We start from the raw sequence: 25,444 nt of genomic DNA on the forward strand, positions 1-25,444 counted from the left end.
AGAAATCTCATGGTTTCATCAAAGGGTAATTCAGGGTGGAAGTGACCTCAGAAGGTCTCTGGTCCTACCTCCTGTTTACAGAAGATTGGCTTGGAGGTCAGGGCAGGCTGCTCAAGGCTTCATCCAGCTGAGGCTTGAAAATCTCTGAGGCTGGAGACTGGACAGCCTCTCTGGGCAGCCTGTAATATAGACATGTTACAGGTTGACCATCTCTTCTTTCCAGTCATGCCGGTTGTCTCTCATTCTTCTGCCAGGCACCATCTCATGATCTCCCTGGGAGCACTGAGCGCTTCTGTAAGGTCCATCCCCTCATTGAAGTTATCTCTTAACAGACTTACTTAACAAGCCCAGCTCTCCTAGCCTCTTCTCGCAGGGCAGGTGCTCCAGTCCCACCATCTCAGTGGTCTTCCCTGAATTTGAACCAGTTTATTGATGTCTTGTATTGGGAAGCCCAGAACTGCATACAGGATCTAGATGTGGTCTAAGAAGTACTGAGTGGAGGAGGATAATGACTCCTCTCAACCTCTGTCTCTGCCTCCGTTCATACAGCCCAGGCTGCTGTTGGCCATTGTTGCTGCCAGGACTCACTGATGGCTCATGTCCCTCTCACTGCCCACCAGGACCCCCAGGGCTGTTCCCTCAGAGCTGCTCCAGCAATTGGTCCCAACCCATACCAGCATAAGGGTGGCTCCTTCCCAGGGACAGGAGGCCAAAAGCACCAACAGGCCTTGACTCCCCCCACTCCTCAGGGCTCTGTCCCCTCTGCTCATGGCTCAGGACACCATTTCAGCCCAGCGTGGAGCCACCAGTCCCCGCCCCACTGATGCTGTAGGTCATTGGTCTCGATCTCCCCACTGCCTGCCTGGCCAGCTGTGGGCTCCACCTGCAGGCTGACATGTCCAGCCCTAGGCAGCTGTGCTAGAGCTGTGTCTGACCCCAGTTCCCCTCACAGGGACTGATCCTGATCTGCAGATTGATGTCCCTGACTGACCTGAGCCCTGCCCTGTCCCCACAACCTGCTGCATGATGTGGCCTCTCAGCTGCCCTAGATGCTGTTTGCCTCATGCAGGGCAGAGTGATGTGCTCTGCCCTGCATGCCCTGCTGACAGCCATGCTGCTGAGCTTCTCCATCACTTCATTGCAGGTCAGGTCCCCGCAGTACTTCCATTGCTAGCAGCTGGTGGGTAGTGACAACCCATTAACCAGCCTTCTCAAAGTCCAGGAAACCATCCTGGTGCTTTTTTACCCATCTGTTTTTTCCCCATCCAGACTATAACATCCTAACTTGGATACAAGAGCATTATGGGAGATAGTGACATCTATGCTAAATTCAAGGTAAATGACATTCCCTGCACTCTCCTCATAGAATCATAGGATGGTTTGGGTTGGAAGCAACCTTCAAGATCATCTAGGTCCAATCCCTCTGCCATAGGCAGGGAACATCTTTCACTAGACCAGGTTACTCAAAGCCCTATCCAACCTGATTTGGAAGGCAGGGTTGGGGCATCCACAACTTCTCTGCATAGCCTGTGCCAGTGTCTCACCTTCCTCATAGTGAAGAATTTCTTCATAACATCCAATCTAAACCTACTCACTTTCAGTTTGAAGACATTTCCCCTTGTCCTATCATTACATGTCCTTGATAAAAGTTCCCTCTCCAGCCTTCCTGTAGGCCCCCTTTAGCTACAGGAATAAGGTCTCCCTGGAGCCTTTTCTTCAGGCAGAACAACCCCAGCCCTCTCAGCCTGTACTCACAGGAGAGGTGCTTCAGCCCTCTGATCATCTCTGTGGCCTCCTCTTGATTTGCTTTAACAGGTCCATGTCCTTCCTATGCTGAGGACCCCAGAGCGGGACAGCACTCCAGGTGGGGTCTCACCAGAGCAGAGAAGGGGCAGAATGCCCTCCCTTGACCCACTGTCCACATTGCTTCTGATGCAGCCCAGGATGTGATTGGCTTTCTGGGCTGCAAATACATACAGCCAGCTCATGTCCAGCCTCTCATCCACCAATACCTCCAAGTCCTTCTCCACAGGGCTGCTGTCAATCCATTCCCCACCCTTCATCAAGCCATTCATCTGTAGAGCCAGTTTATTGCCAAGGCAATTGGGTCTGCAAGGCATGATTGGCCCTTGGTCAATTGACACTGACTGTTCCCAGTCACCTTCTCAAGTGTGCTCAAGAGGGAGAGGAAAGCTGCCTTCGCTGATCTCTGCGCTGACAGCCACAGCTGGTGCTGTACTATTTGGCCAAGAAGTACATACATAACTCCATTTTAACACTACACAAGTTTTCTCTTGACTGTTGGGAATATCACACATGGTATTTGGTGGAGATCTGTGGCTATCTGAAGAGAGTTGAGGAGACTCAAAAGCAAGGAGGAAACCAGACTTGATAATTCCCCTTTCAAGGAACCTGTTTTTCATGGTCTGTATGCACAGAGACTTGAAGTTCATGTTCTTCAAAAACAGGCAGCATTCATTTGTGCTCTCATTGCTTTGCATGTGAAAATCCAGGCTTGCCCAGAAGCTTGATTTAATTCTCCTACAACCTTGCAAGACCTCCCATTTCCTGACATCCCAAAATATTTCTTTCCAGTAGCAGCAGATGCTCCTAGTAAAAATGATAAAACAACCTTAGGAGACAAGGGTTGGAGTTTTTCCCTCTGTACCTGTATCCCAACATTTTAAATCCATAAAATTACTTTGTTGTTACATTTTCTAGGGAATAATCCAGTGATGCCTCTTCCTCCATCACCACACATCACTGCACTAAGGAGGGCCACCAGCAACATCTCACCCACAAGCCTCAGGAGCACTGAGCTTGGATATCTGCTTAAGCTGTGCTGGGTGGGCAACGTGCCAGTGCGTCACAACGGGGTCCCTGCTCTGTCTTTAGCTTTAAATACGGTCGCTGTTGGAAATCCTAGAAATGCCAAGGACGAATTTTAAATTATGTCATGTTTTTTTTCTTGTGCTTTTGCAGCAATCTCTGTACGTAAGCTGGCACAGGCAGTAACAATAAGCTTTAGAGAAAGATGATTTTTTCGTCTTTGAATTCCCACCAGCTGTTCGATTAGCGGCTGCATGCTATCCTAACCACAGGCAACGTGTTGTTTCAGAGGGAAATGACACACACAACTAATCATCTGCTCTTCGGCGTGTCCCACACAGAGCCCACGGTCAGGGAAGGAAAACCTCTCGGGACAGGCAAGCGCTGGGTGCAGCACAGCCTCCCGCAAAGCAGCGGGGCCGAGTCCCGCTTCTCCTCTCACACCGGCTTTTCTCGCAAGTGCCCGGCCCCGAATCCGGCCCCGTGCCCGGGACCTCCGCGGCGCTCCGTGCGGGATGGCAGAGCCCCGGGGGCCGGTTCCTGTGCGGGATGGCTCAGACCCTCGGGCCGGCCGCTATGCGGGATGGCAGAGCCCCGGGGGTAGGGCACGGTCCATCGCACACGGGTTCTGCCGGCGGAGGTTCTCACCCCCCGACCTCCCCGTGCCCGCGTCCTGCATCGCCTCCCGGGCAGCGGCGGGAGGCGGAGGAGAAGGAGGAAAGGCGGTGCCGGATTCAGAGGGGGAGTCCGGCTCTTCCCGCCCCTCCCTCCGGCTGTACCCGGCCCCGGTCCCGTCGGGCCGCCCCGCGGGGCGGGGAGAGGCCGCGGACCCCGCTCCGAGCGGGCGCGGCCAGCGCGGCGGAGCTCGGCGGCCGAGGGCGGTGGGGGGCGGCGGGGCAGTGGGGACCCAGGGGGCGATGGAGGACCGCGGGGCGATGGGGGCCTGGGGGTGGCCGCTACTAGTGCTGCTGCTGGGCACAGCATGGCCCGTGCTGCGGGCGGCCGAGCCGGCGGACCGCGTTAGTGCCGAGCGGAGTCTGGCGTGGGGCCCCGGGCTGGACGCGGGGCTCACCCTGCCCGTGCGGTACTTCTACATCCAGGCCGTCAGCGCGGCCGGACACAACTTCTCCCGCTCCCCGCCAGGTACTGTGTGTGTGCTCGGGAGCGGGGAGGGGCGCGGTTTTGCGCATGGCTGCGATTTCCCCCCAGGAGCTGAACGGAGGTGCCTTTCCCTTCCCCTCTTCCTTCCTTCCCCACTTCGAGCGCTCGCTGTGCCGTCGCTGGTCCCGGGCTGCCCCCGCGCCCCGTCCCTCATCCCCCGGGACACGCACGTGGTCAGACCTCGCCTTTCTCCTGGTGTAGCCCAATGCCTCCTTCTTTCACAATTAGCCTCCTCTACACAGTATGGGATTTACAGCAGCAAAACAGCAAGCTCAAAATAAACCAGTGCTCGTGGAGCGAATGGGTGTAAAATCACAATACCCTGCTGGGAAGTGGTACCGCAATTATCTCTACTGCTGCACACATACCAGTTGCTTAAAATTTCTGTCTCGGTCAGCAAGGCCCTCTGGGTTCCGTTATCCTGCTGCTGCTCAGTTAAGGAGTAATTTTCTTACGCTGTTTACTCAGCATAAGCCATCCCATGACACTTCTGAGAGTGGGAATTGTGTTTGTTCTCGCAGGCTGCCAGTTAGCAGCTTGATGCTTCAGGTTAACTCTCTGCAAGCTCTATATTAATAGTTTAAATTCAGAATAAAAATTACTTCTGCATCATGGATTCCATAACGAAGATAACCCTGAGATCGCTCCAGTGGAAATCCTGTGTTGTTAATTTGTATAGGGTAGAAACTACTTATTTAATTCTGTATTATTTACTGTTCATTTAGATGGTATTGAGAGGGTATCTACCAAGTATGCATGGCTTCTTCATGTTTTGTAGTTTGAAGGTTACTGCTTGTGAAATTGGAGAATAGACATATATTATACAGGTTATGTCTTCAGTCTGACAGAATTCCTAATACTTCAGGTCTGGACTTTCTCCAGCTGCTGTTACAGCTTGGTGCTGGATTTCAGTGCAGTTTTGTAATTGCACTCAAGAATCCAACTGCATACTCCCTGCCAGCAAAGTGGAGGCTGAGCTCAGCTGCACGGGGAGAGCCTTGGGTTCAAGCAGGTTGCTAAAGGTGAAAAGGTGTGAAGCTCAATTGCGTTCTCATGCTAGTTTAAAGCCTCCAAGATAAACTGGTAGGACATGGGTACTGAGAACCTACTTTTGACCTCAGTGCATTTGTGTGGGTTAGTATTTATGTTAATAAATTCAATGTCCCAGGAAAGTTTCCAGGTCCCAGTGCCATCTGGCATGGAGTGGTCTCCATTCATACCAGGACATACTGTAGGCTCCAAAACAAGACAGAGCATGCGTGCTGCTGACAGGGAAGAGCTGTTGGCTCAGCCTATGCTGACTGCTGAGCCATGCCAAGAATTATTTAGGAGAGTGCTGAGGATCCGTTAACAATTTAGCAATACAATTGACCATATTCCAGTGCATGAGCACTGTTTAATGTATTCCTATGGACATGTGCTACAAACTTCCATTCTCAAATGATTTTAAGTGTTCAAATTCTATCTGTAAAATGTCAGCAAGAATTGCAATTGATAATTTTTATTCAGGCACTGCTTTCCAATACAAATTAAATACATCTCAAAATATTTCTATTGGGATAGCAAAACAAATTGGCATTATCACCTCCATTGCACAAACAGGAGCACTGCAGTCAGAGCAGGAGAGCTGCAGTTAAGACTTCCCATTTGTAAAATTTGTGCACATCTATTAAATTGTTGTTTGTGAGGTTTAGAATGTCAGTCGAATAGGTCAGCACTTACTGAAATCCATTATGAACATTCTATAGTATAATTAGATTTTAAATCCAGATTTGTTTTCTGGGTGTCAAGTCTGTTCACCAGAGTTGACATGTACCATTACACATCACACTGTAATTTCGACCTAGAGGCTGTAACTCTTTGACTCGTCTTCGTAGGAAGATGTCAAATCATGCAGAATTCACTGGTTCCCCAGAAAAATTATTCCAAAGATTAAAAGGTCACTGCTGAAAATATAGAACTTTCTTTTAGTATAAACTGCTTGGGTTTTTTCCTTTGGATACTTGGATCCCCTCATCCTTCTTTTCTGGTAGGTTTTCACCTAAGTTTAACAACTGCCAACCTTGTCTTTGTATATGATTGACCCTGATAAAGTTAGTTCTTAACTGTTCTTCAGATGATCTACGTACTCTGCTAACAAATATTTTCAAGGCCTCCCAGGTATTCTTGCAGGTTTTACAAAATACTTTCAAAGAGCAATGGCACACTTCTTCCAGCTCATTCCTATGTTGCTAAAGAGTTAGTGCCTCTCTGTTAGACTCACCTTTGTCTCCGGGCCCTGCAGGACTGGAAAATTATTTTTTACTTAACATGCTGTCCCAGATATGTTTTCAGGGTAGCAGAGAAGTACTAGTGGTGTGATTCAACAAGGACACACCTTTCTTGTATCATTTCCTTGGACTGAAAGAAACAGAAAAACATGAGTCTAAGTACCCTGGTAACCTTCCTCCAGTTAAATAAAAAATCAGCAAAAAGCTGTTATAGTTTAATACTGCAGTAGTACTTAGAGGCCTTTGCCCCACTACACATTGAATGTTGTAAATCATAAACAAAAATCTTGTTGCCCCCACTGAATGATTTGTACTTACATTAAATATTCAGTCTTCCTTTTCTCCTCCCTCACTTTCAGCGGGGTTAGCTTTTTCCTGGAGGACTTTGTTGTCAGGCCACTTCCCTTACCAAAGGCTTCCTGCACTTACAGTACCACCAACTAAAATTAATGTATCCTTTGGGTAGATCTGGAGCTTCTCATGTCTCTAGAGTGCTAAGGATATAACCAGCAGGGAAAAAGACCCATGTAAATCTTTCCTGTAGGTGAGGACAAGGAGTTAAAATTCAGTAGTATTTGACTTGTGATTTCTCAATATTCACTCATTTTTATGACAACTGAAAACTTGGGTTTCTCTGGTAGAAAATCTCTACATCCATGAAAATGCTGTTCTATAAAATGGGTAGAAGGAGACAAAGACATGATACCAGGAAATTTTCTCTGTGATCCTGACTCATGACATGCTGTGGATTTGAAGACTTTTTCATCCAAGTATTGCTAGGGGATAGTCATAGTGGGACGATACTTGGTTAAAGTCAGGTATTTTTAAGCAAGTTGAAAAAGGTGGTTGTGACTAGCAGTGACGTTTAGAGGCACAGATCTCCATTCCTTTGGGAGAGTCATTTAACGTGGAGACTCTTGCACAGTAGTTGACTTGAATACAATTTCAAGATCCAGTGCCCTGAGGAAGACATGATTGATTGCTAAAACACTGCTGTACTTACCACAGCAGTGCATTCATTTGTGGATGCAAAGTATAGAATTAACTGTAGCATCTCAGTCATTTAGTTCTGTTGGAGCACATCTGAATTTTAGTAGCATCTTGATTTTATCTGGATTTTTTCAGTTTCATTTATTTCTGTATTCTGCTTGGTGCTGTCATTGTATTTGTTCATAATGCTTAGACTGTAACATTTTCTGGATAATCTGTCTTATTTTTTTTTAAGAATCAAGTTGCTGATGACCACTTGTGGCAGAAATAAGGGAATATAACAGGCTTATGTTTACATGTACTTGTGTTGTCCATAAAATATTCCATAGCCAGTTAAAAAGTAGTAGTGCATTAATGATGAAATGGTGGTGATCTTTAAGCACAGGTCAGGCAGATGTCCAGGGAACATCTCTACTGTCAATCTCTTATCCCTGCTTTTCAGTAGCTGGGACTTTAAATGTGCAAGACAGTCAGCAGCAGTCCAAGCTGAACAATTTGTATCTGACTCCTGCATGCTGCAACTGACTTTCCATAAGCTGGCAAGTACTCTTTTTCTCATGTTACTTTAACTTGGTTTCCTGCCTTTCTTAATCTAGAGGAAATTATTTTATCTCAGACTACTAACATGAAAATATAGCAGTAAACTTAATCTTAGCTTCAAAATACTGTTAGCCTTTCCTTCTGTCTCCTAATCAAATATTTAACTTTTTATCTCCACTTGCAGGATTTTCATTTATAGGTATGTGATTATCAAGAAAATTTGGCAGGATGATCTTTCATCACCAGAAATTAATTTTACCTACTTGTTATAATTAAATTCTAGTGATAAATTAAAATCAATTCTGTGGTCTTAATCCAGAAGTGTTTGCTCTCACCTTTATTTAATAAATGTGATTTTAATAGCTTAAAGTGCTTTTATCTGGTTTTATTTTCCTCTTTTCAGGAAGAACACAGTTTAAAGTGGTAATTAAAGCACTTTCTCCAAAAGAAATCACCAGAATTTACACCCCTTGGCCTTTGGATAGAAATGATGGTACATTTCTTATGCGGTATCGGATGTATGGGAGTGTCACAAAAGGCTTAAAAATTGAGATACTTTATGGTGATCAGCATGTAGCTCAATCTCCTTATATTTTAAAAGGTAAGGGCAATTTTTAATTTAATGTAATGTTCAAAGTTCTGAGTTGGATTATAATTGAAACTGCATTACCTGAGCTGTGGTAGTTGTGCACAGTTAGATCAGTTGTGAATCCCCTGTGTCCTTGTCAGGTTCACAATAATGGAGCTTAATTTTGCGGATTAATTTCGTCCTGATAACACAAAATCTAGTAATTCTGAAAAGAAAATATATTGCTGTTTTCTTAGTTACACTGCTAAGTTCCAGAATTTATAGGGAGGGTGATTTCCCAGGAAAACTTTAGAAAACATGGAATAAAAAATGCCAAGTCACTGTAATGTCTACATCTGTATGCCAGTGTGTTTATGGAATTATGATTGTTGCAGAATCACAAGTACAGACTCTCAGTATTTTGTTTTCCCCAGGACCAGTTTATCATGAATATTGTGACTGTCCGGAAGAAGACCCTGAGGTCTGGCAGAACATTATGTCTTGTCCTTCTCAAGAAGCCCAGATTACAAAAGACTTCATTTCTTTTCCCACCATTGACCTTCAGCGAATGCTTAAGGAAATCCCAGCAAAGTTCAGTCAGACAAGAGGTGCTATTGTTCATTACACTATTCTCAATAATCACATCTACCGTCGCTCTTTAGGGAAGTACACAGACTTCAAAATGTTCTCTGATGAAATGTTCCTGTCACTGGCAAGAAAGGTATCAGGTTTGATCATATAAAACTATTAAGGCATTATCCAGAATCACAGAATCACAGAATGGTTGGGCTGGGAAGGGATCTCTGGAGATCATCTAGTCCAGCTCTCTTGCCAAAGCAGGTTCACCCAGAACAGGTTGCACAGGATCACCTAGAGGTCTAGGCTGAGTTTGAATATCTCCAGGCAAGAAGACTCCACAGCCTCTCTGGGCAGTCTGTTCCAGTGCTCTGTCACCCTCACAGAAGTTTTTCCTCATATTCAGGTGGAACCTCTGTGTTTCAGTATGTGTCTGTTTTCCCTTGTCCTCTCTCTGTGCACCACTGGAAAGAGTCTCTCTCTTGACACTTGCCCTTAAGATTATTTGTAAGTGTTGTTATGATCCCCTCTCAGTCATCTCTTCTCCAGGCTAAACATATTTAAATATGGCAACACCACATTTGTTGTTGTATCTTCCTGGTACAATTCCTGAAGTAAGATTTTTGTTTTTTTCTATCAAGACAACAGTGTATCTTGAGGGTAACATGTGGGGGTTGGCTTTGGCAGTGATGAAAATGCTGGGGAAGCTGCCGGGGCTAAGGCCTGACTGCAAGCCATTTCCTGGCCTCTGAGTGCTCATTTCATACTTGCTTGCAGGGCAGAAACTTGAAATTCATACCTTGAAGCACAGCTAAATCTGTAAACTATCCAGTAGGTTTGTTGAATCTACATGACATCAGAGGACTGAGGAATATTTGCAAGACTGACAAACAGCTTCTCTCTTTGTGTTATTATCCTGTCTTGGGTATACATTTAGGTTCGTCTTCCTGATGTGGAATTTTATGTTAATGTTGGAGACTGGCCAGTTGAGTATCGGAAAGCTAATGATACCCCTGGCCCTATACCTGTCATCTCATGGTGTGGCTCTGTGGATTCTAGAGATATAGTCCTTCCAACATATGATGTAACCCACTCGACTCTTGAAACCCTGCGTGGAGTCACAAATGATCTGCTTTCCATTCAAGGAAATACAGGTAAATCAGAGATCGTGGATTTAAAAAAAGAATCTGTAATTTCCCTCAAAGAGGCAAGTTGTGTTCAGATAATGTGTTAAAGTCTTCAGTCCACAAGTGCCCTAGGACATCTCTTAATGCAAGCAAGTTAGTCTTTACACATCATAACACTTTGAATACTGCCAGAAAGGAGGTGTATAATAGGGTTTTTTAGAACCAAAATCAAAGCAGTACAGTTTTCAATAATGATGAATTTTAACTTAAAAGTATCCAGAAAATACCTACTGTGACCTGTCAAAAGGAAGGTAAACATAATTAAAAGGCCTTTCTCCTCAGTGAAGGACTCAGATATGTTCCTTCTAATCAAATAGTAATCCTTTTCCTGATAGTGCTATGGCCCAGTGTTCTGTTTGCAAAAATATGAATTTGGATCCTGAAAGAAAGAAGCTGATACTATGCCACAGCCTCTTTCAAATGAGAAAATATTGTCTGTATAAAAATAGTACCTCAGAACGGGATCTTCTGAATAGTTTTTTAGCTTTGAAAGAAAGTCAGTTTTCCTAACAGGTCTCCCTCTCCCCCAGGAAATTAATGAATTAATGAATACTTAGGGATCAGACAAATGGCATAAATAATACTTAAGGAGTAAAACTTGAGTGAGAAGTTACTTATTTTTATTTCAGTAGTTCTCAGCTTCTCTTTATTAGTTTTTAAATATTTTAATGAAACGATCAATTCAAGGCATTCTGTATTTACTGATTTAGTAAAACTACTTTTCCCAATTAGACTATAATAAGAGACTACTCCACTTAATAGGTTCGTTAAGGATTTTTTCAGCAGAAGGGTGTGGAAGGATATATTTAATATTTTTAAAAGCAGGCAATAAGTAGAGATTAAATCTTTCAGGCTCTTGCTCAGTATCTAGGGGACACAACACAGTCATTTCTTTTACTTTTTAAGGCAGCATTAAGTGATTCCTGAAGGACCTGAATAAATTGCTGGGTAACAAGTGTGTTTTGCTAAAGAAGTTTGGTTATTGTGGCTGGCTTTATGGATGAAGAATTACTTTAATTATTTGTATTTTACTTATATATTTTATTATAATCCCTTACGTAGCTTTCAAGATAGTTGAAGTTATTTAAATATAAAATCGTTGAGTGGAAAAGCAATTCTCTGATTTTCCTTCTGTAAGTGGCTCACTTTCTCACTCCAAAATTCAATCCAGAACTGTGAGTTTAACCCTGTGCTTAAGAAGTGATTGTTTTCACTGTGAGAAACCATGCCTGTTTTACCACATCTCTGAGTGTAACATCACTGTCCTACCAAGTTCCTCATTTGCACTAAATGTGCGATGAACATTTCATTACTGTTTGCTTTTACCTTTTCACTTGATGCTCATAGGCCCACTCTGGGAAAACAAAACTGAGCGAGCTTTGTTTAGAGGCCGAGACAGCCGGGAAGAACGTCTCCATCTTGTCAAGTTATCCAAGGAAAATCCGGAACTATTAGATGCTGGAATAACAGGATATTTCTTCTTCAGAGAAAAAGAAAAAGAGCTGGGAAAGGTTCAGCTGATGGGCTTCTTTGACTTCTTTAAGGTAGCAAGCAAATAAAGTTTTGCTGTCAAGTTCTTACCAGCTGAAAAGACTTACTTTTGTTGATTCCATGTGAAGTAGATGAACCACCTGTAAACAACATCTTTTGTGACACACCTGTTAAGAAAGCCAAGAAAGACCCTTAGAGAGAGATCTTGGCTTATTTTTATTTTTTAACAGCTTGAGCAATTGGATTTCTTGCCATCAGGGTTTCTTTTATTTGGGGTAAATAAGAAAACAGTGAACACAACTTGTACCCATTCCAAATGCAAGAAACATAGATGAGTGTTTTTGTTGCACTTTGGCACAGAAATTTGATGGCCTCAGAGGTATAAAAAGTAAAGAGGACAGAGTCCTATATAAAGTCATTATAATATATACAATTGAAGTTCTGTTCCAGACAGTGGTATATCAGAAATGCTGTAACTGCCAAGAACATCTGCCAGAGCAGTGCATTCATGGTGGCTTTTAGTATAATATTTCAGATTATATAATAATGTAATTTTAAGTTAGAATAGATTTATTCTTTTTTAATTTAAGTATAGATTAGTTTTATTTCCTTCCCCACTATATCCCTTGCTCTATTCTAGGACACTTCACTAGAATACTCATCAGGCAGTTCCTGTGACACAAAGGTTCTTTACTGTCAGTCTGTTGTTGAAAACATATCCTTCTTCCTTTTTCTTACTCAAAACACCATGAAATTACACCTGCTTGATACTAAAACAGTTTCGGAGATTACAATTAATAAACGTAATTACTTATTGCCAGTTTAAATACTTTTTATATAGTCTGTGTTCCCATTCTTATAGAAAACCTTTCACCTTTTTTTCCTGTTCGTGTTGTAGTACAAATACCAAGTGAACGTAGATGGCACTGTAGCAGCTTACAGGTTTCCATACCTGTTGCTGGGTGACAGTCTAATATTGAAGCAAGATTCCCAGTACTATGAACACTTTTATATTGGATTAAAACCTTGGAAACATTATGTTCCAGTTAAGAGAAACTTAGAGGACTTGCTAGAGAAAATAAAATGGGCTAAGGTAAGTCCATTAGTAATTCATGTTCAAAGTAATAAACAAACATGACTAGAATTTATGTTAATACTATTTTCTTTTGTATTTTCACATACATATTTTTCATGGACTCTATCGAGATCCTGGGATAAAGGAGGTGAATTTTGTTGTTAGTCTTCAGTCGGAAGGCCTTAATTGAAGTAACCATTTGTATTTGGACCAATACATATGAGTTAATTTTAGGTATGTGCAGAAGTGTTCATGAGTCAGAGCCGTAGTGTACAGACTAAGGTAATTGCCAAAGAAACAACCAGAATCTTAGGTACTACCTAATTAATGCTGTAGCTTTTTTTAGGCCCTGACTAGAGCAGAAGTTACTGCATGTTCTGTTTGAATGTACAAGAAGTTGCTGCTCTGTAACATGCTCAGAATGAGAGGCTGGGATCCTGTAAGATAAAATTGTGTGATTGAAAACACCAAGTTAAAGTGCTATTAGGTTAAAAAACACAGAGGTTTCTGTTCTTGAGAGTAGTGTAGTTCTTCATAAGAAATCAGGGGAGAATAGTAAAAGCTGGAATATCGAACTGAGAAACTTGAGAATAAATACATGAATTCAAGCAGAGTTATTTTTAAAGGGAAGGCATTGAATACCATTGCACAGGAGAGTACAACCGCTGTGGGTTTGTCTTCATAAAACTAAGTATATCTGGGAGACATCAGACCTGATTTTGAAGAGGCTTGTGGCTTGGACAAAACAGTGGGGCAGTAATAACTGAGTTTTCAAAATGTTGTTATTCATTGAAGTTGTTATTGATAGACCTTATAGGAACCAGTTGTGACCATAAATGCAATCCAGTGTTTTTAAATAAATCGCAATGTAAAGCATGCCTTTGCAGTCTACCAGTAATTGCACATAAAGTTGCAAATTTGAATAGCTCATTTAATAAAACTCCTAATGCCAACCAGGCTGACTGCATTGACTGCTCTGTTATTCATTTGTTCTCTCTGAATTGTCCAGGAAAAAGATGAAGAAGCAAGAAAAATTGCTAAAGAAGGACAATTAATGGGAAGAGAATTACTTCAGCCTCATAGGTTTTACTGCTACTATTATAAAGTGCTCCAGGTTAGTACAATAGATCTCTTTATTCCTTTTCCCCATCTGCTACTGCTACCAGTGCTACAAATTTCATATTCAGTCCTTACTCAGATCAATAGCAGACATGCTTCATATTGTTCACAGGATATCAGTGTGAAGAGCTCTGCTAAAATCTGATTCATCACTAAGGAGGCAACCTGACATAATAGCTGTTTTACAGAATCACCAATTTATTTTTCCCTCATCCCCACAGCCAACCCTGTTTTCAGTGTCAGTATGTGGTTTCTAATAGATCTCTGTAAGGGATAATCTGTATATAGTTTTCTTCCTTTCTCAGACATATAATGAGATACTCTGTTGCATTACAAAACAATGAATACATGGAAAAGGAATTCCAGAAGTATGGCTAGCAGAGTGGTAGGGGATGAAGCAGGTCTGCAGTCATTGTTTCCCTAGGAGGTGCAAATCTCTAGTGAAAGAAGTTTCTCTTCTCTGAAAGTTCGAATTTCTTTTTCCTGTTCTGTTTTGCAGTTAGGTGTCAGCTTCAGCAGACACAGGTTGACACAAAGTTTAGAACTGTTCATTGTACAAAAATGACAGCTTTATCTGCATAAAGTGGTTTAGAGGCACAAATAATGACAATATTCAAGTTACCATTAATAATAGGGAAAAACATTAAAGGGTGTTTTCAGAGGCAATGCAGCCTGTTAGTACGTGTGTTATAAAGACACCTTGTACAGAGATTGTAAACAGTGACATAAGGAGGCTGGGTAAAGGTAAGCTTCTGAGTGGAAGGGAGGAGGGACATTTTGTTTCATGAATTATATGTTAGTGCTTATTGCATTCGTAAATGGTGTTTACATGTTTCAGGAATACGCCAAACGCCAAGCCAGCAAACCTGAAATACGGGATGGAATGGAACTTGTACCTCAGCCTGATGAGAGGGACTCAGTATGCAGTTGCCACAGGAAAAAGCCTTTAAGGGAAGATCTATAACTGTACTGGATGGAGAAAATCACCCACTTAAAATGCAAGAATAAGGATTAAGCTGTGAAATCTAAGACACTTATGCACTAGCACACGTTCTTAGTTATGTGTTCTTCTTGTATTTTCATACTCTTTTTCACACTCACTGTGATGTACAACACTGGTTCCCACAATTTTGGCTCCATGACCAATACCAGACAGATACTGAGCCTGTAATGGGGAGTGTCTTGGGAATTTGTTTGATGTACTGCATCATCAGGAAGAAGAATGCAGTGCTGCTTGTGTTCCAGCTGGGATCTATTTACCAAAGTTTTGTGAGGAACCAGTTGCCACAAAAGATCTTGTCATGAGTCGGTGCCAGTTATTCTAAAGGAGCATTTGCAACAACCTAAAATAGTGTTATGATTTCTTCATAAAGTTTACCTCAGTTTTAAATGGTTTCTTGTATACAAAATTATTTTCTAACTGGACAAAATGAATATTTGAGATCTATAAATACCAGATCTGGTTTTGCTTTGAGATTATTTTATGGCATATGACAGGTAACAGAATAAACAACATGATATGATACTCATCAATTTTAGAGAAAAATGGAGAGGACAGGGAGAGATTAGAAGAATATATTTATAAGCATCATGGCTGTGAATCACCAGAATTAAATGCTGCTTTAAAGCAGACTGTGTAGCTATTGCAATCACACGCTCTGAGCATCAGGTCACCATTCTGAAGACATGTTCTGTGTTAGTGACTGTATCTGTGCATAAAGGCACAGATCCACAAAAGTACTTGGGAATTTCAGGCCAGGCAAAATACTGGTGTCTCAGTACAATGCCGTCTGTAGTATTCTAGGCTACTTGAAAGCTGAAGTTTGATAGACTTAGACCACCTAGGTTTAACTTTTGTATAGAGGTAAGGAATGCCACCATCTTTTTCACTTGAGTTCAGGAGCTACTTTTTCCTGTGCCTAATTCCCCAGGGGCATCTTTACCATTTTCTGAATTTAGTTGATACCTAACCTGATAATGAGATCAGAGAGCAGATCAGACTTCATTGTTCTGGTTCAAACATATGGCAGAAAATCCTATGCCGCACTTTCTGTGTGACAGCCTAGGGGTTAGAGTCCATATTAAGCATTTGGGAAGCCAGTTGTCCTACTTGATTTGATTTAAAGCCATTTTTCAAGAGAGTGCCTTAGCTCCAGACTGGAAAAGAGGTCTTCAGGTCTTCCACTTGAGCCATGAAGCTAACAGTGCAAAATTTACAGGGCCAGAAGGAGCTGGTCGTACCATTGCAATAAAGTGTGGTTTTGGGTGGGGCAGAAAAAAATTCTGGTCCTGGATGTGGCTCCAAATACCTCTATTGATTTTTACTCAAGTTTGTCTACCTCAAAATACATAAAAGTCCTTGAAGGAGACAGTGATACCAATACCTGTGCCCAGAAGCACCCATTTCTGTCCTCTGTGTTTTCACCTTGGCTAAAGTAGCCTCCCTGAGGAGCTTCTGACTCAGCTACACTCAGGCAATACCTTTCCTGGATACCAAATTCTCCCCACACAAAAAGGAATGGAAACATCTTAAGATTTACCTGATTGGTCTGGTGCATAAAGTTAAGTGCTGTACACCTCATGCTGACTTGATTTATGGTTCTTCACTGCAAGTTACTCTCATAACATTTCTGCATTAGAACATGAAGACTACATTTTTCAGTATGCTAAGTATGGGAAGAGCTTCAGGTTTCTAAAGAGATTGATGCAACTATCCATCAGTCATACATTATGCAGTTAATAAAAAACATGTTGGTCTACCCATCATCCTCTTTGTTCTGGTTCTAATACCATTACATATAGTGGTTGTATTTTTGTTTAGCATGACAATCAGTCCTAGACTGTCGGACTATAAATACATGTTCAACTTGTCTGACATAAAATTTTCTACATCAAAATTCAGGAACAGGGCTGAAGCTGAAGCTGACACAGCTGAGTATGTGCTCCTCTTTCCTTTTATGTGTACAATAATTTTTACTGTATGGTATGATCTTATTTTGTTATATTATCCATTACACCGTGTGCATTTTATATTCACCAGTGTTTTTAGAGGTGATGTGCTCAGCAAAGACAATTAAGTTTTCCATGTATTTCAAACAAAAAGTCCAAAAATCATGCATTTATATTTTTTAAAATGCAAGGGAACAGAGGTAGTCATGGCACATGCTTTGTAGTTCTTTGGAAATATCCATGTCTGGCTTGAAACAGAAGTCTTTCAAACTGGAAGAAGAATCAGATTAAATTTAAATTATGCATATAAATAAATGAGAATATTTCATCCCTCCTCTCTCCCCTCATAAAAAGGTGGAAAGAAACTATTCTAAATTCTTTTCTGCCAAAAAACTTGTTGCTTTTGTAATAAGCATCCCCTCAAATCCAAGGTGGTTTGTCACAGAATGCTTTACAGATGCTTTTATAGCTTACAGGCAAGAAATATCCCGAAAAATATGAATACATCGTCCTGCCAAAATAAAAAAAAAAAAAGTAGAGACATAGTGGAACTTCTACTAAAAATCCTACTAAAATCTACTAAAAATAATAATTTGAGAAAATCTGGTTCAATTTATAACTACAGATCTTCCACATATAAAAGAAGGTAAGGCAAAGCCTCTCTTCTTTCCATTGGTGGTATTAGATTCAATGTAAACTATAATGAAGAGCAATTGTAACAATTGCCCCACCAGGCCAGAAATATGTCAGATCTATTTGAGTTTGATGACAGGAATTGCCAAATATTCAGTCAAACCTGTTTGTGCAAGTGAAATGTAACATGCATTAAATAGTATTTTTAAGTGCCATACACACAGAGTAGAGTCTATTACAGTAGTTCTTAAACAGCAACTGTTCACAGGTATAAAAATATCTTGGTGGTAATTTTAAAAAACAGTTAACCATACTACAGTACTGAATTTTCCTATAGTAATTTCAGCTTTTAAATACAGAGAGTAAAACCTGTCCTGTTTTCATCAATGGTTCATCAGTAATGACAGAGACAGGTTTATTTGTTTGTAATAGTATTTCATGAACCCTGGGGGCCAATGTTTTCAAACATCGGAATGTACATAGAAGGGGTCTGACTGCTGGTCATGCAAAGCCTTTACATAAGGTTTCTTATTTTCAGATTCTTTTAACCTTAACAGTAGTTCTATATTGTGAACACTGCTTTTATGTTATGTCATATATGCCCTAGTATATTTAGGCACAGACATTTGGAAATTCCCAACCTCAATTTCATCTTGAAATGAGAACTAGTAAATCATGATCTGTTGAACATAAAGGAGATACAATTTCATATATTTTAGACAGCATTTTTGAGCTTTACCTCATGATAACCAATATACTAGTTTCCTGACATTATTGTGCCAGGCCTGCCTTGTAGATTTGTAATTAAAAATAACCTACCATCAAAGCTTGTTTGATGGAATGTTAGATTCCAGCACTCATGCTGGGAAGCACACGCCCGACATTTATTACATTATAAAGTAAATTATTTAGTGAGGGAGGAGAGCTGACAGGGAAAACATACATCACTTGTTCGAGCACGTTTGAGAAGCTTGCAAAAAAAACTGTAGTAAGGAAAAGAACCCTTATATAAACCTATGATGTTATCAACTCCTTTACCACTGCAGTTTTTCAAAAGTTTTGTCTGTAACAGCAAGATTTTATATGACTATATTTTTGTTTACGTTCACAGGATTTAACCAGCAGAATCTTCTTGCCTGTGAATACTTTTACAGTATTTTAACAAGGCTGTATGAGTACTAATGCTTGAGGTTTGAGTACAGTGCTTCTGTTTTGAGTTGTTAATATGAAAACCTATACTGCAGAGAGCTATGGCTCTAATTTTGTATTTTGCTATTAGAGTAAGGAAGAAAGGACGCCTGTATGAAGTAATTTTACACATCTGTAGGACATATCTTAATCAAGTTCCATCATGGGAGCAGTGATAAGCAACAGGTGTATTAGCAGGAATGTGGCCAGCAGGTCAGGGCAGATGTTTCTTCACTGCTGTTTGGTAGTTGTGAGACTGCAACTGAAGTGCTGTATTCAGTTTTGGAGTCCTCTGTACAAGAAATATGTTGACATAGTGGAGCAGATCCATCATGAACCACTGAGGTGATAAAGGGATTGGGGTACAGGGTGCGTGAGGAGAAGCTGAGTGAGCAGGGTTAGATTGGCCTTAAAAACAGAAGACAAAGGAAATATTACCCTGCTGAACTCTAGAGGGAGGGTGTAGAAAAGATGAAGTCAGACTTCTCAGAGATATACAGCAGAAAGCCAACAAACAACAGACACGAGCTGCAACATGGGAAACTCCAATCAGATAAGAGAAAAAAAGTCTTACACTGATATCCCCAAGGACATGAAGCTGGCTACATGACCTGCAGATGTTCATTATTCTATGAACTACAGTCATACATAAAGCATTTATCTAGTCACATAGCAGAAGGATGAAAACATGCAGCTTTTGAGTGTCTTGTTCAAGAGGCAATGTAGATTTTCTGTGCTGACACTTTTGACTCTATTTGTGTTTATGTCTCCCTTGATAATATTGACAAAGTTTTTCAGGTATTTTAATATTTGCTTATTAAGCTATGAAATTATATATTAATATTATACATGATTACTATATATTATCACAATATATCACAGTCATGCAGCACACAGAAGATTCGACAGAAATAGGATACATTGGTTTGGCCTGGACTGACAGTGTAAGAGCTGCTCTTTCAGGAAGCTAAATATACACACTTTACAGGAATGAGAGAATTACAAAATGTTATGAGTACAGTTATGAACCATCAAAGTAATTAATTTTATGCAGACAATGGGAATATTAATGTACTTTAGAGGTTATACATATGCTTAAATGCCAGCATGATCTGTAGGCCACTGGTGAGTGATCATGACACATTCCCATCCATTTCCAACTGTAAAAAAATTATGTGCACCACAGGTTCCATCTGTACCACAGGTTCACAGTGTAATGTACAGAGACTCAAGACAGCTCAGCGGAATGCCAGAAGGGCCTACCTAATACAGGACATGTGACACATGATTACCTTCCTGCTGAAGACCCACGAAATGCATTATCCTGGCTGGAACCTGTCTGAAAGATTATGAATCCAAGCTATACTTGTAAGACTATAACTTCCCCTATAACTTATGAGACTCAGAGAGGTCGTTCACCATTAGCAGATGATTTTGCTTATCTCTGGGTAACAGTGACCACACTCTCAGCTCCTCTTTTTCTCCCAGAATGCCCAGCCAAGCTGTTTCACCACTCCAACTGCCGAGATAGGCCATCTCATGACTGATACCCACGATGAACCACAATGCTTGCTACCATGTTAATGTCTGGCAGGTCCAACATCTGATTTCATCTTGCACGTTAGTCTCACCAAATTTTTCACTGTTGCAACAGAAGGAGTTTGTGTATTTTGTTAATTTTTACATGGAAATCTGCTCTCAGTGAAAACAGTTTGGAATGAAAACTGAGTTTGTTTCCAAATTATTTTTTGCTCTTATGCTTAAGACCATCAGCTTTTTGTCAGTACAGTTCATTTCATTTAATTAATTAAAAACCAACCAAAAATATTATTCCAAACCAAACCAGAAAACATGCCACAGGTAAAAATGGTTACCTTTTTAAAGAGAGACGCCTGTTACAGATACTTTGGTATGTTCTTCGTAGTGAAGGCAAAGCATGAATTGAACTTTATAAGCAAAATAAGCTTAAAGAGATACTTCTGCAGTAGCCTGTCCTGGATCACTGTGCACTAATAGTGATGATAAAGATTAGATAATTCAGAACAGTGAAATTAAGAGCCAGGGTTATACAGCAAGATTTTATTTGCTAAAATATAAGATAGAGAAGGGTCAAAAAATCCATGATTCCTCTGACATAACCACTCAAGCAAAATCCTACACCAAGTATGTTAAACTCACTCTGGTAAGTGTCCTTAAGATAGTTTATTTATGCTGTTTGGCAAGTTGAGTTATTTTAAAAATATCAGGAATGTATGTTACTGATGGAAGCTGCATTTCTGCTAATAAATTCTGCCTTTTACTGCCTTATGAACCAATGTACTTTATGTGGACTAACCCCTGCTGGCAAACTCTAGCATGCCTTTTCACTCTGCAACCATTCCATATTATTTTGACTTTGGTATTTCCTCTGTTCCCTAAAGATTCACTTGTGTCTGTAAAGTCATCAACCATCACACTGATCCCAAACTTTCTCTAACTGACCCTGAGAAAGAGGTGTAAATTTTAAACACTTGATTTGTACTAAATTAACTTTTGATCCTTTAAGAAACCCAAGCATTTGAAGGTGGTACAGATCACATAGATTATAAGCTCATAACAATCATAAATATTTGGCAAAACTTAAATGCAAAGAGTGCATATATAAGATGAAGAATTCTGAGTATTTCTCATGAAAATTTTCAAATTCTGATTACCTACAGGAAATCAAATTTTCTGTAATAAAATGTTGTCTCAAATCAAAATTATCCCAAGGATCCAGAAAAACTGTGACTTCTTCCTGACCATTAATAATACTTTATGTATGGTGAATTGTTCACTGGAATTATGACCATGGCTATGACCATCCCTCATTACAGCTTCATTCCAGTCATGGCAACTGGATCTTTTATTTCAGAATTAAGAGAGACACAGGAAAATTGGCTTTTCCCTGTAAAACTGGAGCCAAACAAAACAGTCAATCTGAGCACTGTAAGATGCCAATTTGAATGAGGTCTCCTCTAGGGACAGTTACCACCATATACCTACTCATGAACCACATGAAATCTTCAGGAAGTCCTTTGTGGACATACAGCTCTGAGAACCATTCACTAACAAACTCAAGCATTTACTTGAATCTTATGATTTCACCATCCCCTATGCAGTCAGTGTTTTCTCCATTCCAGCCCCAAGTGTGTATTACTCTAAAGCCAAACGATTCTCTTGCTCATAAGTTATCACGTTCAAACTTCTCAAGCAACTATGGTCCCCTATCAAATGTGTTTGCTGTGTTAATTTAAGTTACACCCTGCTTTGATGGCATGCAGTAATATGTAATAGTTGTCTAACTGGATCTGTTAAGTAGGTTACTGGGTGCAGTTGTCATCAGCTCCTTGGTAGGATATCTCATTAAGGAGGCCATTAAAAATTACTTTTGATGAGAAATACAAATTATCTTTACATAGAAAGGCCAAACTTTGGTTCCACTAGAGTAATTGGGATTGAATTTTTTGCTGAGTAAGTTCAAATTTGTAACAAAAAATAAGGTCTTGAAAGTTACCTGATGCAATGAAAAAAAATAAGGGAAAAGCACCTACTGTTCATAGGCAAATGAAAAATTAGCTTGAATATCTTTGTGTTTAAGACACAGGACATTTAAGACTAGCCAAGCAGTTTCCTATTTCTAGGAATTGGATATTTTAAACATTTGTCCCCTGAATCAATTCCCTTGAATCACTCCATCATTTGCCAAGACTAGATAAAAACCTAAAACAGGTAAGAAATTATATGCAAAACTGGAAAAGTAATGGAGATGAAACTTTTATTTCATGCCAGTTAGGTCTGTTTGTTATGGTTCCACCATCAAGTACAATTTTAACAACCTATGCTCAGATATGAAGAGCCAAATTACTGTGGCTGGCAAATTGTGTCATTTTCAGGGCAACAGAAGAAACATCAACTCCCACTGAACTCATAAAATTGGCCCTTGAAAATTACATCATATCAGATTATAGTCTCCCACTTTCTTCTGGTTTGTTCCTAAGTAATTCTCTCTCTATAGAAAAAATGTGTAAGGATACTGGTCACTTATGTAACCCAATGTAGTAATTAAGAAAGAATTCATACATTTTTTGTGGCTCCTTGCTTAAAATGGTTTGGCTTTTATTGCAAAACTGTGTTAATTAATCATCTTATTAATTTTGGACTTCTTGAGGTGGATCACTATGCTATATTGTCCTAAGTTAATAAATGGTTAAAGTCCCTTTTCCAAACTCAGCAATTGCATAGGAAATAATTATTTTCTGATTAAATATTCTGATAGTGCCCAAAGACTTGAAGTTGTTGCCTGAAAAGGATACAGAATAAAACCAAGCTGAGGCTCTCTGTCATGAGAAATATTGCAAATTGGTTTAAATAAAAACCTATAAAGTTTCTCCTCTTTCCCTTCTTAAAAAAAATGATCAGTTCATGAAGAATTGGTTGTTAATTGATTGCTGGGACAGATTTTCCCCTGGGAAAGAAAACAGTCAGAGAAAACAAATCCTGAGTGACAAAGTTAGTGTTGTGACTTCCCAGGAACTCTTGCTCCCGGCACAGAGCTGGAGATACTCCCTTGGCTGGAATCTTAAGATCTGAGAGCTATGACCCCTCTTCAGACGTTTCCCTGTTATCAGGCAGAATTCATTCACAGCAGGGAGACAGCCCCTGTGTTTTCAGTCAGCCTAGCACTCATTGCAGGGTCCTCTCCATTCTTCCATTGAACAATGTCATGTGTTTGTATTTATAGCTACGTGTTTGTAGAATAATGTACATACATTTGTATTCTTCCCATATTGTCAGACGATGCTTGTCTGGATTTAGCTTTGCATTTTAATTTAATATTAAATTACATGTAATTGCTTTCTGCAATAAATGTTCATTTGGAGTACTGAGATGAAGGCCTCTGGCAAGAGCTGACTCCTAAAACTGGCCTGAGTACCTCTCAAAAGCTATCCTGGGAGTTAGCATAGCTGGGCCTGCTTTCAAACAGAATTTATATTACTTACACCTCTTTTTGATCATTGTTTCAAAGTCTTTGTCTTTGAAAGCAAGTTGCAATATCATCATCAAATCTAGGGTGTGTTTTTCTTATGCTTTATGTCCTCTTCTTCATTTAAAGATTTTGAAATTCTTTATTACATAAAAGGCAAAAGTTTTTATGAAACTATTTCCTGTCCTAATCAGTACAGGTATTCTTCTCTTCTGTCTATATGATTTTATCTACCTGGCTGATCTCACAGCATTAACCATATTCAAAAGGTTTGTTTTAAAATAAAAAAATCATTAAAAATACTTCAGTTATTGTTTGGTTTGTTGGTCTATGGGTGTTTTGAATGTGATTAAGTAAATAATACAGGACAAAGTCCTAAATGATAATAAGGATTACTAAATCAAACTGAAACAAAGTTTATTCTTTCTTTGATATATTTCAAATTTCCCGTTCCCTGGGTCTGGATTAACAGTGTGAATATGAAAGTCATCTATCATGTCTTCACATTATTGACAGAAAGTCATACCATGTGCCTGAGAATATCACACCCAAACGCTTCTTGAGCTCTGCCAGGCTTGGTGCTGTGACCACTGCCTTGGGGAGCCTGTTCCAGTGCCCAGCCACCCTCTGGAAGAAGAACCTTTTCCTAATATCCAACTTAAACCTCCCTGGACACAACTTCAGGCCATTCCTTCAGGTCCTGTCACTGGTCACCACAGAGAAGAGATCAGTGCCTGCCCCTCCTCTTCCCCTCACAAGGAAGTTGTAGCCCATGATTAAATCTCCCCTCGGTCTCCTTTTCTCCAGGCTGAAGTACTGTATTTGATAAACAACGATGAGTGAGGGAACAATACTAAGATTTTTCCATAGATTTTGAACTTTTAATACAGTAGAAATATTTTTTAAAGTACCACCTTTTCTATGTTCAAAATTACAGACCCAAACAAGAGGTTTTGTATTGTGGTTGTAGATCTTCAATCATCAGATTTCCCCTTGAAGCTTCCTTAAACCAATATCTATTGGAGAGTAAGCTACTTTATAGATAAGCTGGTTTTATTTTTTGAGTGGTAGAGTTCTAATCATATTTCAATCAAGAAAGAAGAAAAAAATTTGTATTAAGCTAAAGGAATTTTTTTTGGCTAGAAATATTCCCAGGTACTCACTCAGATGGAAGGTGACAGGCAATGTCTTGAGCCAGAAGGTAAAAGATTAAGTAATTAGCAACAAGAAATACCATCTCAGTATGTACATCATCTCATTAGCATTCTGGATAATTTTCTACATTTAATTTTCTCATGTTTTGATGCAGGTGTGTTTACACATAGCAGAAAATCTTGTGTCTTTACTCACATAAACTCTTGTTCTCTTTTTCTCCCTCTAATAATGAGGCTTGTATAGGTATCATCACTGATAGGGCTGCTCTTCACTGGCTGAAAACGTAGAATCTCACTGGCACTAAAAGAAGTTGTGTTTTTATGTATCAAAAAGAGAAAGATCATGAGTAATTCAATCACTGCCTGTGATTAATCCTGCTGAAGAAGAAACACTGATATCTTTTCCTTCAGCCAGAGACTGTATCTTTTGTATTTCTCTAGAGATAACAGAAAGTAGGTTCTAATTTATGAGGATCAGAATCATAGTATTTAGACATCTCTAGGTCTGTTTAGCTCATGCTTTTAGTGCCACTGATTATGCAGATTTGTTCATTGCTCGATATTTTTCTCAGCCTAGTGCTTAAGTCTTCGAGGAACTACTCTTGATTTTCAGTTTAAGCAGTTTTTGTTCCTGATTCTTAGCTGTATTGCTAGTTTTAGGAATAGCTTTCATTTATTTTTAACTTGTTCTTTTCCTCCCTGTACTAAG

General features: G+C 40.2%; 1 protein-coding gene across 3 annotated transcripts in view; it reads left to right on the top strand.

Annotated features, from left to right (window-relative positions):
* LOC139671576 (protein O-glucosyltransferase 3-like) overlaps positions 1–17,397 on the top strand; it is a 53,677-nt gene extending 36,280 nt beyond the window's left edge. The window contains exons 1-8 of one of the 3 annotated variants that reach the window (XM_071554673.1): positions 3,765–3,972; positions 8,194–8,391; positions 8,793–9,079; positions 9,872–10,088; positions 11,469–11,665; positions 12,511–12,705; positions 13,697–13,801; positions 14,645–17,397. In XM_071554673.1, coding sequence (XP_071410774.1) covers positions 3,765–3,972; positions 8,194–8,391; positions 8,793–9,079; positions 9,872–10,088; positions 11,469–11,665; positions 12,511–12,705; positions 13,697–13,801; positions 14,645–14,770 — 1,533 coding nt within the window. In that variant the 3' untranslated portion in view covers positions 14,771–17,397. Of the gene's footprint in view, positions 1–3,764; positions 3,973–8,193; positions 8,392–8,792; positions 9,080–9,871; positions 10,089–11,468; positions 11,666–12,510; positions 12,706–13,696; positions 13,802–14,644 lie in introns of those variants that run through there. The other 2 variants (XM_071554692.1, XM_071554683.1) reach the window with 2 other exon arrangements.
* The last annotated feature ends 8,047 nt before the right edge of the window (positions 17,398–25,444 follow it).

This window comes from Pithys albifrons, chromosome 1, assembly GCF_047495875.1.
Source record: "Pithys albifrons albifrons isolate INPA30051 chromosome 1, PitAlb_v1, whole genome shotgun sequence".
NCBI classification, from domain to species: domain Eukaryota; kingdom Metazoa; phylum Chordata; class Aves; order Passeriformes; family Thamnophilidae; genus Pithys; species Pithys albifrons.